This window comes from Somniosus microcephalus, chromosome 16, assembly GCF_052327205.1.
Source record: "Somniosus microcephalus isolate GS21.2 chromosome 16, FLI_Smic_1.0, whole genome shotgun sequence".
NCBI classification, from domain to species: Eukaryota; Metazoa; Chordata; class Chondrichthyes; order Squaliformes; family Somniosidae; genus Somniosus; species Somniosus microcephalus.
In genome coordinates, this window is record NC_141002.1 from 97845363 (window position 1) to 97858227 (window position 12865).

General features: G+C 48.3%; 1 protein-coding gene across 1 annotated transcript in view; it reads left to right on the forward strand.

Annotated features, from left to right (window-relative positions):
• Positions 1-12865, forward strand: part of LOC147106420 (GLIPR1-like protein 1) — a 34533-nt gene that overhangs the window by 16717 nt on the left and 4951 nt on the right. Inside the window, exon 3 of the mRNA XM_086009518.1 lies at positions 10820-10935. Coding sequence (XP_085865644.1) covers positions 10820-10935 — 116 coding nt within the window. The remainder of the gene's footprint in view (positions 1-10819; positions 10936-12865) is intronic.

A 12865-nucleotide genomic window follows, 5' to 3' on the forward strand; every position in this document is an offset into this window, starting at 1 on the left:
TTGATGTTATAGGGTCTTGATTTAGCATTTATGCATTAGGCTCCCGCATAAATCCAGTTGGTGTCTCATCTGCAGTCAAATTGAGTGGCGTTAATATCTGAAATAGGCGGGAAATGGAGCCACTCCATTTTAACTGCTCGCCCACTCTGTTCCCACTGAACGCGGCGATTCCTCCCAAAATATCCGTTTTTTAACACAGACCCAATGATAATCCTTTTTTGATAGATTACTCCCACCTTTCTGCTTTCTCACCATATTTCTCAATCGCTTTTCTCTCCAGAAATACACCTGCAGTCTTACCTGGTAACTTGTTCCCCTAACCTATTGGGCTGGATTTTGTGAATGGAGGCGGGACTGCTGCTTGTCGTGTCAATGTCCCACCTCCATCCTCACCTGACCATTCAGAGGGATTTTCCCCTGATTGAGCTTGTTACGCCTGCCCTGCGGGCTCAGTAGGCCAATTTGGGAAGAAGTCACTGACAGAGCACGTCAACGTCAGACGTGCTATCCGTCAAGACTTCTTGAAAGAAGAAATGACAGCGTTTGACAGCTCTGTGGAGCTGTCAAACACTGACATTCTCTTTAGTTTGATGAGTCTTTGTGGTGAGGACTCATCAAACATTGCAAATTTGTAAATTTCAGATGTCTGATGGGTCCATCAGCCGTTACCTGAAATTGACAAGGAGGATGTCCGCTCTCTCCATCCTGCGCGGCTAAAGGCTATGGAAGGAAAACAAGGTAAGTGAACACTTTTTTAAACTTATCCCTCACCTTGCATACTTACCACTCCACACTTGCACCCATCACTCACCTCTACACCTTACTTCCAGGTGCCTTCGACCGCCGCAGACCTCCTCCACGTCTCCTCCAACCCGGCGGGGTTCTCCGAGGTTGGGAAGCCTTCACCTGTGAAGGTAAAATGGCACTAATCCTTTTTTCTGCCTGTTAACTACAGGAAACTTTGTGCTATCCGGCACCGACGGGACCGAGCTGTTGCCGTTAGATCAAAACTGCCGGACAAACCAGCGCTAATGTTGAAACACGGAGATTTTGAGCTCCGTATCTGGCAACAAACCCTGTTGCTTAGCAACAGCTTGGCTGTACCTTGCAAGCGTCTCTGTAGCTTAGCAACAGCTTCAGCGAGACCTTGCAGAGCTTGACTGTTGAGAAAAAAGCAACGAAAAGAAAAAAAACCTAACGAAATGGCTCCTGATTTTTGCCGGTGGCTCGAGCTTGCCGGACATTTAGCCTCCGGATAACACAAAGTTTCCTGTACCTGTTAACAGGCAGTTAAAAGGATTAAATGCCTTTCCCGCCTCCAGGAAACGGAACCCGAAGCCGCACTCCTTCCCGCCTCCTGGCAAATGGGCACGGAGGCGGGATGGGGGCGGGTTTGCCATCTGCCCCCAATTTCTCCGATTTTACCGGCTGGCTCGCCTCCTCGGGGCTTGGAAAACCCAGCCCTCAGTCTTTAAGAGGAAAAAGTACAGCTCGACTTCCTTTTTTACATCAAATTCTCTCATTTAATTTAATTTATGTGTCCCTCACATTTGAAACCCTGTTGAGAATTTGCCTGGATCAGCTTTGTCTGTTTTGCTTATAATCTTGAAAACTTTAATTCAGTCACCTCGAAGTCTCCGCTTTTTCAAAGGAAACAAGCTCATAACCATAACCTGGAATTATCTTCACTGCATAACTGAGTCACCTCAATGCAATAATATATTTTCTATAATTAAGTGAACGGAACTGCAGAGTTTGTTCAAGATGATCACTGACCACTGCTTTTCACAACAAACTCTTGAGTTCTACTCTGTCTATTTTCCTTGGGCAACCCAGGACTTAACTTGCACTTATTACTGCAGCTAAGCACTAGGCTGACAGTTTCATGCATTTATCCCCTCCCACATCAGCCCAACTCAAATACTGCTAGTTGTTCCTTCAAAATTTAAATTAGCAAAGAATGATTGCAATACAAATCCTTTCCTGACCACCACAGCTGTGCTTGCTGTGAACGTAGAACACAGATCGTATGACTCATTTCACCTTCCATCTCTTTTGGCACAAAGACTAATTCAGAGCAGTCACAGTTCCAATACAACTAGCTTTTACCCTTGTTTTCAAATCCCTCCATGGCCTCGCCCCTCCCTATCTCTGCGCTTTGCCAGTTCTGGCCTCTTGAGCATCCACGATTTTAATCGCTCCACCATTGGCGACCATGCCTTCAGCTGCCTAGGTCCTAAGTTCTGGAATTCCCTCCCTAAACCTCTCTGCTTCTCTCCCTCTCTTTCCTTCTTTAAGATGCTCCTTAAAGCCTACCTCTTTGATCAAACTTTTGGTCATCTGCCCTAATATCTCCTTGTGGTAAACCACGTTCACTATCGTTAGCACTGTTCACCACTGTTCGTTATAACTGTATCACTGACCACTATTGTATCACGGTACGAGGTCGCCTCTTGCCACACTGCTATACCTGGGATGACCACTGCCGACTCCGCCTTGGCTCCACCCACCAGGCCAGGTATAAAGGTGAGCGACTGGCTGGTATTCCTCCTGCTTGGATCGGATCACCCACGAGAGTGGGCTGTTATTTAGTCAATAAAAACCTTTAGTCACCTTCGTAACTCTTCGCCTTTTATTGGAGGAATTGATAGGTATATCAATTTTATTGACTAAATTTAATGATGTCCGACAACGAGTCACAACCGGCGGAGGAGCCACCAGCGCAGCTCCCAGGAGCACAGCCACACCAGCCAGCTTGGCTGCGAGCCCTCAGACCGCCGTACCTGGACCTGAACCCACGAGCAGCAAACTCAGCCGCAGACTTTAAACACTGGCTGGTCTGCTTCGAATCATACCTGAGAGAATCCAGCGTCCCTCAGGCATCCAAACTAAGTGTCCTGCAGGCACAACTGAGCCCGAGAGTATACACTCTCATCGAGGACATGACTACCTACGAGACCGCCATCAACCTGCTGAAACAGAAGTACCGGACCCCGGTAAACTACATGTACGCTAGGCACCTCCTAAGATCACGGCCGCAACAGCCAGGAGAATCAGTAGCCGAATTCTCACAGGCGCTATATGCACTCGCCAGGAACTGTGACTTTAAATCGGTGTCGGCAGCCGAAAATACTGAAGATAATATCCGCGACGCATTCCTGAAAGGCCTACGGTCCGAGTACTCACGGCAAAGACTGCTGGAAGCTAAAGACCTCAGCATGGAAAAAGCTGAAGCCCTCGCTATCTCCCTGGAAGTGGCCCACCAAGATCAGGAAGCATTCACCAGGTACTGCTCGCGACCCTGGGACTCGGGCCCGACCCCTACCACAGCACCCTTCCCAGCGCCGCCCCCGGGACCTACCTCTGCGTCGGCGTCCCGGACCCGACCGGCCCCGCCACCCCCGGCACCGGCCCCGACATCGGGCATCCGCGATCGGGCCGCCGGCTGTTTTTTTTGTGGCCAGGAGAAGCACCCGAGGTCGCGCTGCCCAGCCAAGAACTCCATATGTAGAACCTGCCTGAAGAAAGGCCACTTCTCCAAGGCCTGCAGGAGCGGATCCTCAGAGGCCAGCAGTGCCGCATGCGAACTATGGGGGCGGCCATCTTCGTTTAGGGCAACTGAGGCCAGCATCCCCACACATGAGTCATGGGGGCGGCCATCTTTGTTTAGGGCAACTGAGGCCAGCATCCCCACACATGAGTCATGGGGGCGGCCATCTTTGATTAAGGCAACCGACCCCAATAGTGCCTCATGGGGCCCTACCTCGTGGGAGACGCCATTTTACTCACCACGCCCGACCGCCTCGCCCGCAGATGACAACGACTCGCTCAGCTACACACTAGCTTCCGTCACCCTGGACCAAGCCCGCCCGCACCATCTGTCCAAGTCAATGATGGACATCAAAGTGAACGGCCACGCCACGACCTGCCTGTTCGACAGCGGAAGCACGGAGAGCTTCATCCACCCAGACACGGTGAGCCACTACTCCCTCTCTGTCCTACCAACGCGCAGCCGAATCTCGATGGCATCGAGGTCCCACGCCACGGACATCAGCGGCTACTGTGTCGTGACCCTGTCGGTTAAGGGCACGGAGTATAAAAACTTTAAACTCCTCGTCCTCCCCCATCTCTGCGCTGCCGTCCTACTAGGGCTGGACTTCCAATCCCACCTCCAAAGCGTAACCCTAGCATACGGTGGACCCCTCCCCCCACTCACAGTCAACAACCAGCAAACGTTAAACCGCCCACCGCGTAACACCTGCAGCCTCTCCACCCTCAAGGTCCCGCCACCCTCTCTGTTTGCTAACCTTACCCCTGACTGCAAACCCGTCGCTACCAAAAGCAGGCGGTATAGCGCCGGGGACAGAGCCTTCATTAGCTCTGAGGTGCGGCGCCTCCTGAAAGAGGGCATTATCGAGGGGAGCAGCAGCCCCTGGCGTGCCCAGGTCGTAGTCGTAAAGACCGGCGATAAAAACCGCCTGGTCATCGACTACAGCCAGACCATAAACAGATATACCCAGCTGGACGCATACCCCCTCCCCCGCATATCTGACATGGTCAATCAGATTGCACAGTATAAAGTATTCTCGACCATCGACCTGAAGTCGGCCTACCACCAACTCCCTATCCACCCTGAGGACCGCCAGTATACCGCCTTCGAGGCGAATGGGCGCCTATACCACTTCCTTAGGGTCCCCTTCGGTGTCACTAATGGGGTCTCGGTCTTCCAAAGGGAGATGGACCAGATGGTTGACCAGAACGAACTGCAGGCTACATTCCCCTACCTAGATAACGTCACTATCTGCGGCCGCGACCAGCAGGAACATGACGCGAATCTGGAGAAATTCCTCCGTACGGCCCAACGGCTGAACCTCACCTACAATAAGGAGAAATGCGTGTTTAACACCACGCGCCTTGCCATCCTCGGCTGCGTAGTGGAGAACGGAATCATCGGCCCCGACCCAGAAAGAATGCGCCCCCTCATGGAGCTACCCCTCCCCCACTGCCCTAAAGCACTTAGGAGAACCCTGGGGCTTTTCGCCTACTATGCCCAATGGGTACCCAATTACGCGGACAAAGCCAGACCCCTCCTGAAAGCCACTTCCTTCCCCCTCACGGAGGAGGCGTGCGCGGCCTTCTCCCTCATTAAGGGAGACATAGCCAAGGCCACGATGCACGCAGTGGACGAGTCCATCCCCTTTCAGGTGGAGAGCGACGCCTCCGACTTCGCCTTAGCCGCCACCCTAAACCAGGAGGGGAGGCCAGTGGCCTTCTTCTCAAGGACCCTACAGGGCCCCGAGATCCGACATTCGTCGGTCGAGAAAGAGGCCCAGGCGATCGTGGAGGCAGTACGGCGCTGGAGGCACTACCTGGCAGGCAAACGATTTACCCTCCTCACCGACCAGCGTTCGGTGGCTTTCATGTTTAATAACAAGCTGAAGGGCAAAATCAAGAATGACAAGATTTTGAGATGGAGAATCGAGCTCTCCACCTACGATTATGAGATCTTGTACCGGCCAGGCAAGCTGAACGAATCCCCTGATGCCCTTTCACGAATGACATGCGCCAGCGCGCATATCGATAGGCTTCAGACCCTCCACGACCAGCTCTGCCACCCCGGAGTCACCAGACTCTACCATTTCATTAAGGCCCGCAACCTGACCTACTCCATCGAGGAGGTCAGGACCATGACCAGGAACTGCCAGACCTGTGCGGAGTGCAAACCGCACTTCTATAGGCCGGACCGAGCAAGCCTGATCAAGGCCACCCGCCCCTTCGAGCGCCTGAGCATCGACTTTAAGGGGCCCCTCCCGTCCTCTGACCGTAATGTGTACTTCCTCAACATCGTTGATGAGTACTCCCGTTTCCCCTTTGCCTTCCCCTGCCCCGACATGACCAGTAGCACGGTCATTAAGTGCCTGAATGCCCTCTTCGCCTTGTTCGGGTTCCCGAACTATATACACAGCGACCGGGGCTCCTCCTTCATGAGCGAGGAACTCCGGCAATTCCTCCTAGAGAGAGGTATTGCAGCAAGCAGGACCACCAGCTACAACCCCAGAGGTAACGGTCAGGTGGAAAGAGAGAACGCGACGGTATGGAAGGCCGTCCTCTTAGCCTTAAAGTCTAAGGGCCTCCCAACCTCCCGCTGGCAAGAAGTCCTCCCGACAGCGCTGCACTCCATCCGGTCATTACTTTGCACGGCCACTAACACCACCCCCCATGAACGAATGTTCGTTTTCCCCAGGAAGTCGACTACGGGAACCACTCTACCAACCTGGCTGACCGCCCCGGGGCCGGTCTGGCTGCGGAAACACGTGAGGACCCATAAAACGGACCCCCTGGTCGAGAGGGTGAACCTCCTGCACGCCAACCCCCAGTACGCCTACGTGGCGTACCCAGACGGGCGGGAGGACACTGTCTCCCTACGAGACCTCGCACCCTCAGCCGATCCGGAAACACCGCCACCACCCCCCCCAACCTCAGTCCAGGTAGACGGCATGCCGGAACCCCACGAGCCCTCGCCGACCACGCAAACACCAGCATCAACACCGGATAAGGCACCAGCACCGGATAAGGCAACACCACCGCTGCGGCGATCGGAGAGGCTTACGAAGCCTCCGGACAGACTGACCTACCAGAATTGGTAGTACACTTCACCCCGCCGGACTTAATTCTAAACAAGGGGTGAATGTGGTAAACCACGTTCACTATCGTTAGCACTGTTCACCACTGTTCGTTATAACTGTATCACTGACCACTATTGTATCACGGTACGAGGTCGCCTCTTGCCACACTGCTATACCTGGGATGACCACTGCCGACTCCGCCTTGGCTCCACCCACCAGGCCAGGTATAAAGGTGAGCGACTGGCTGGTATTCCTCCTGCTTGGATCGGATCACCCACGAGAGTGGGCTGTTATTTAGTCAATAAAAACCTTTAGTCACCTTCGTAACTCTTCGCCTTTTATTGGAGGAATTGATAGGTATATCACTCCTTATGTGGCTCGGTGTCAAATTTTGTTTGATAATCGCTCCTGTTAAGCGCCTTGGGACGTTTTACTATGTTAAAGGTGCTATATAAATGCAAGTTGATGTTATTGTTGTTTTATATTGGTGGGGGGAATGAGTGAAAACAATCCAGAAGTGGATTTTTCAGGAGCAACTCAATTCTTTCCATTCACTTTTAACTTTGACTAAAATTCCAGGGTCTGGTAAAAGGTGAATGACCTTGAAACGCATGGATTTTAGATCTCCTCAATCTGAGTGGTGGTCAGTGATTTTTATTTCCATCCTTGGCGGATCTCCGGAGCTGGATTCTCCTCTTGTTGGTAGCAGAGTTGGACTAACGCTCCCCCACATGACTCTGCTGCTAACCTACTGCTTTTTCCTCCCTGGGCTAACATTACGTATACAGGGTGGGTTTGCCATTGCCGGGAGAGTGGCAGATTCAGAGCTGCAGTGTTTTAAAGGGCATAGCTGATTCTGGACAGCAGCAAACAACAATGGCCAATATTTCTGAGTGTAGCAGCCTCGGGGGTTTTCAGCAGCTGGAAAGACTCCCAGATTCATTGACAGATCTGTGGAGGTCCTGTTGATTGAAGCGAGGGGCCGAAGATTAAGACTGTTGGTCACTGAGGGCAGGAAGACCTCTAAGAAAGTGGTTCAGACTGTGCAGAGGCAGTCAATGCAACCTCCACCACCCCAAGAGCTTCCACATAGTGCTGGAAGCGGTTCAGTGACCTCCCAAGGGTAAGTACAGGTATTGATGCCAATACACATCTTCTACCACTCACACAACCATCACTCACTCCCTTGTCATACTCTTCCTCATATAGCACCTGGGTGCCAAGGAAACTTATTAATGCAAAGGGAAACCTCTGAAAACATTCTAACAGCATCTTAACTGACATCCACTGTGTGAACTCACGTAACCTGCCACAAAGACTTCCTCTAATCTTCATTTAAAGGGACAATGCGTCTGCTCCTCTCATAATCATGGGGTAAGTATCCATGTCACTCGTGCTTTTAACATTGTCTTCTCTCCCTCCAAATGAAAAGTTCACTCATTGTTGTTTTAAACACCCTTCTGTTATTAACTTGAGTAGTAATGAATTCAGTCTTATTATAATCATTTTATTCTTTAACTTCAGCATAAAAAGCAATTTACAAGCGGAGTATAGTCTCAGATAGAGCACGCAAGATAGAGAATGACATGAATCTTGTCATTCATGTGGAAATGACTTATGAAATAATACTGGGCGGCCTGCTGGTGGCGCTGTCCAGGGAGAGTATAAATACTCGGGCATGGGCCCAGCTTGCTCAGGACATTCTTTAACAGGAACTAGTGAAGGACACAACTAAACCTCCATGTTGAAAAACAGTTGATTAAAGCCTTGTTTAACGCTTAGACCAAGTGCCTAGTAGTTTTCTTACGTCAGAGAACACGTGTTCCTTCTTGTGCTGCTTGAACAAAGGATAAAGCTTATATTTATACAGTGTTTTCTTATCAAACTGGAACTGGCATTGTCTTATTTGGTAGTCTCCAGTCAAAAGCACCATCCTTAAGCCGTTGCACACAAGTTTACATTTCTTGTACATCAACATTCGATAGTTTCCTCCTTCAACTGGCTTGTACTTCAACATCCTCTTGCAAAGATTGCAGTGGTAAGTGATGGGATGTTTACAGTATGGCAATACTATAAACGTCCCACGGTCTTACTTCAATCTTGAACACTGGCTGTTGCTAAGTGAAACCTGTATTTGTCTCTCTCTCTAATGATGCCAACCACCTTTTTTCCCCCATATTGAATGAACTAAACATGAACACCTTTCGGAAGCTGAATTAACCAAGTTCCATATGCCAACACCCATAACCATCACATGAGAAAGGCAACTGGGGAAGGGGAACCATCACTCACAACTGAGTCTGAATGAAGAGAAGATTTCAGACATAAGGAGAGGCTGTGGGAAATGGCAAGGTTGGAAGCAAGATGGCAACAGAAGGTTGGTAAAGGCTGGGCAAGGCACAGCATACATAGTGTCAGCTCGTGCTTTCTCAAACTACTTTATATGCAGCAACTATTTCTTCAAGGGTAAATATCACTGTATGCACAGCTAATAAAGCTCTTCTGTGCTTTACATATAGGAGTGCCTTAGATGAAGAGGCTGACACTCTGATAACCACTCAAGGACTTCTAGAGACACAACTGCTAATTCATCAAAAATTCTGACATGCATCTTACCAACTCATAGAGACATCTATTTGGGAGAATGTAGTTAGCGAGTCAGAAGGCTGAAGCACAGAGCACCAGTAAAAATGAGGACCACGCAGTGGATGAGAGGGAGAGTGCCATTTCTCCACAGAGTTTGGAGAAATTACTGATTTCGGCTGAGGAGCCTCAGCACCCAGATCTCAAGAGCCAAGGCTTGAAAAGAGCTATGATTAGTGAGCATTGAACTCATACGCAGGCAGTGGTGATGGTTTCCACACATATGGTTGGGATGATGGACAAGTATGGTGAGTCCACTACCCACATCTGTATCACATTGCAGGAAATGTCCCATGACCAGGACAAAGCAGCCCGCTTGATTGGCACCCCATCCACCACCTTAAACATTCACTCCCTCCACCACCGGTGCGCCGTGGCTGTGGTGTGTACCCACTACAAGATGCATTGCAGCAACTCGCCAAGGCTTCTACAACAGCAACTCCCAAACCCGCGACCTCTACCACCTAGAAGGACAAGGGCAGCAGGTGCATGGGAACACCACCACATCCAAGATCCCCTCCAAGCCACACACCACCCTGACTTGGAAATATATCATTCTTTCATTGTCGCTGGGTCAAAATCCTGGAACTCCCTCCCTAACAGTACTGTGGGAGTACCTTCACCACACAGACTAGTGGTTCAAGAAGGTGGCTCACCGCCACCTTTGCGAGGCAATTAGGGATGGCCTTGCCAGCGACGCCCACATCCCGTGAACGAATAAAAAAAAACTGCAGAACCCCGTGGAAAATTAAACTGGGAGATTTCTGTGGAATCAAGATGCCAGGAACAGATTCTGAGGAAGTTGTTGGCTTTACACTGGCAGCTAACAGTGCTGCCACAGTTGCTTTGAACAGAACATTTTCACAGGGCTTGCATGACCTAGTTGTCATTATTTGGCCTGTAACGACACCAACTAGTAACACCTCAGCCTGTGCCCTGCACCAGTAGACTGCAAGAAGTGGTCACAAATGTCGCTGACTCTCCAAAGAGTGGCAATGAGTCTGCTTTCTTAAAGCCCCCTCCGGTGCCTACAAATGAGGGAGCTTCAGACATTGGCCTATTGCAAAAATGTTTGTTTTCTTACTTTCACTGAACCATCTCTTGTCAAAATGAACTGAAGACAGGTAGGGACGCCAACTGTGTGAACTGGTTCCTTATATATAGAAGAAACAAATATTTATATGATGCCAGATTAAAATCCCTTAAAAGGAAAAATGTTCCTTCTGATTTACCACATTAGTTTGCTAACTTTATATACATATGGTAGATGTTATGAATCTTATGATCCATGAAGAAAGACTGATGAAATAACACTGGATGGCCAGCTGGTGGCGCCATCCAAGGAGTATAAATACTCGGGTGTGGGCCCAGCTTGCCCAGGACATTTTGTAAGACAGGAACTAGTGAAGTACAACTAGACCTCCATGTTCTGAAACAAGTTGATTAAAGCCTTGCTTTATACTCAAACCAAGTGCGTCGTGAGTTTTATTACGTCAGTAGGCATAATCTTTATTTTAAGAATGTTGAGTAATCTTTACATTCTTTTCCAGCTTGTCTGGGGAATAACTTATAAACTTGGCTGTGCAGCTAATTACTGTCCCAAAGGGATTGATGGTTCTGAAATAAAAACAGATGGAACAATTTTTGTCTGTAACTACTCACCCAGGTAAGTCTTTTTATTGTTTTATTTTGTAATACTATCTTTATTTTAAATGACTTAAAATAGTCTTAATGTGCTGATTTTCATGAAAAACCGGTAAGAGCTATTAATTTAACAATTCATCTGATGCACCATTAGAGCAATTGATTGGTTACTGCTCAGAAAATGTCATTGTCTCTGGGACTTTTCATGAAAAGTTGTAGCACTCTCTGGTAGCAAATTGCATTACACATGGTAAGAATAGAAAATTGCATGACTTGTTGCAAGGTGTCGCACCATGACACATCACTTGCCCTAGTCACTGCATATAACTTGTGCTCGTAAAGTTCTTTTTGTACTGCCCTCATGGTAATGGGCCATAGCTACCGTTCAAGCTTAAACACGGCAATTCTGCAGTCAGAAATTAGCTCTCGGATCTACCACTCCAATCAGTGCATGTAGAATCCAGCTTAACAACGACAGACACATTTGTCGAATCCGAGTTATTTACTCTTGTCTTAAATTTTACTAAGTGTTATCAAGACATTTCCTTGGAATACCTACATTGCTGCCAACAACCAAATGGCGAGAATATGCAATGGGTATTGACCACAAAATATTTTAACAAAATGTTCATTTTGCTTAATAATTTTGGAAATGTTTATAGTTCACCTATAGACCTCTTTTCCAATGAGAATAAGACTACTTCGTTATCCTTTCCTCATAACTTCAATTTCTGCGATATGGTATAATCTTGGTTCCCTTGTCTGTTTCATAATATCCTTCCTACACTATGATGGCCAGTATTGTGCACCGTACAGAGGTTTTTTTTTTAATGTACTTATCAAGGGATGCTACTCTTTCAGTTGACAGCAATATATTAGCTTTAAGCACTTCAGATCAGGTATCGCACAGCCAAATGCTCTCTCTACTTCGCTCCAACTTCAGAAGAGCACCAGTATTTCCACTTCGCACAACAGCCATCTTGCGGCCTCTCTGAACAAATTCATCAATTAGTGCCAAATTATGGACATATTTGTGCTATAGTTCCATCCCCACCAGGAACTGGATAGAGAATGGCCAAACTCATTTCACACAGGACCCTTGTAGCTAAAAGACAGACTTTCATCCCATCAGTCTGGCCAGGTCCCAGAGGTATAATGCTCTGTGCTGCTCAGTTGTCCTCCTAAGTAGGGTCTAATTGGTGCCTTATATAGAAATAATGGGGTTGATTTTCAAGGCTGATGACCATAGCTATAATTAGCATACACAGTAATGCTGAAGTTCCTTCCGAGAAGCCCCAGCTACACCAACTGTTCACAAAGTTTAGTCAACCAAGTATAGATGAGCCGAGATTATCATAGGTAAAAGATACCTAGCCTCCAGTGACCTAAATAGAGTACCACAAAGGCAGGGGGAACAAACTCTCAATAGATTATAGATTCCCTGACATCATATAGCCCTGGTAACATTTCTTCTAGTGCCTCAATGGAAAGCAGGCAGCCCTCCACATTAACTGTTTGAGGCACTCTAATGTTCCATCATCAATGAGCATCATTGATCACTGCACCATTCTTTCTGACCTATCTGAAGGTTACCAGTTGGACAAGCCACTTTCCACTAGTTTTACTGCTGCCAGGAGACCATACGAGAGCAACATCACAGATACATAGCCACAGGCTAAGACAAAGTACACAGATTGTTGGGGAGAAATAGCCTCATTTTCTGCTCATGCTAGGATCACAATAAATTGTCTTAAAACACTATCAGACAACAAGCTCAAGTAATGGAAATGGTTATTGGTGGGGCCAGGAGAAAGGCAAACTTTAATGTGTCTGATAATGTACTATATCCAGAATATAATTATATACATGTCTGTGCAATGGTTCCAATGGGTATTCGTTTGCTTTGATAGTACAATGTTTGTCAGGTATTATCCTGACTGGAGTGGAAGATT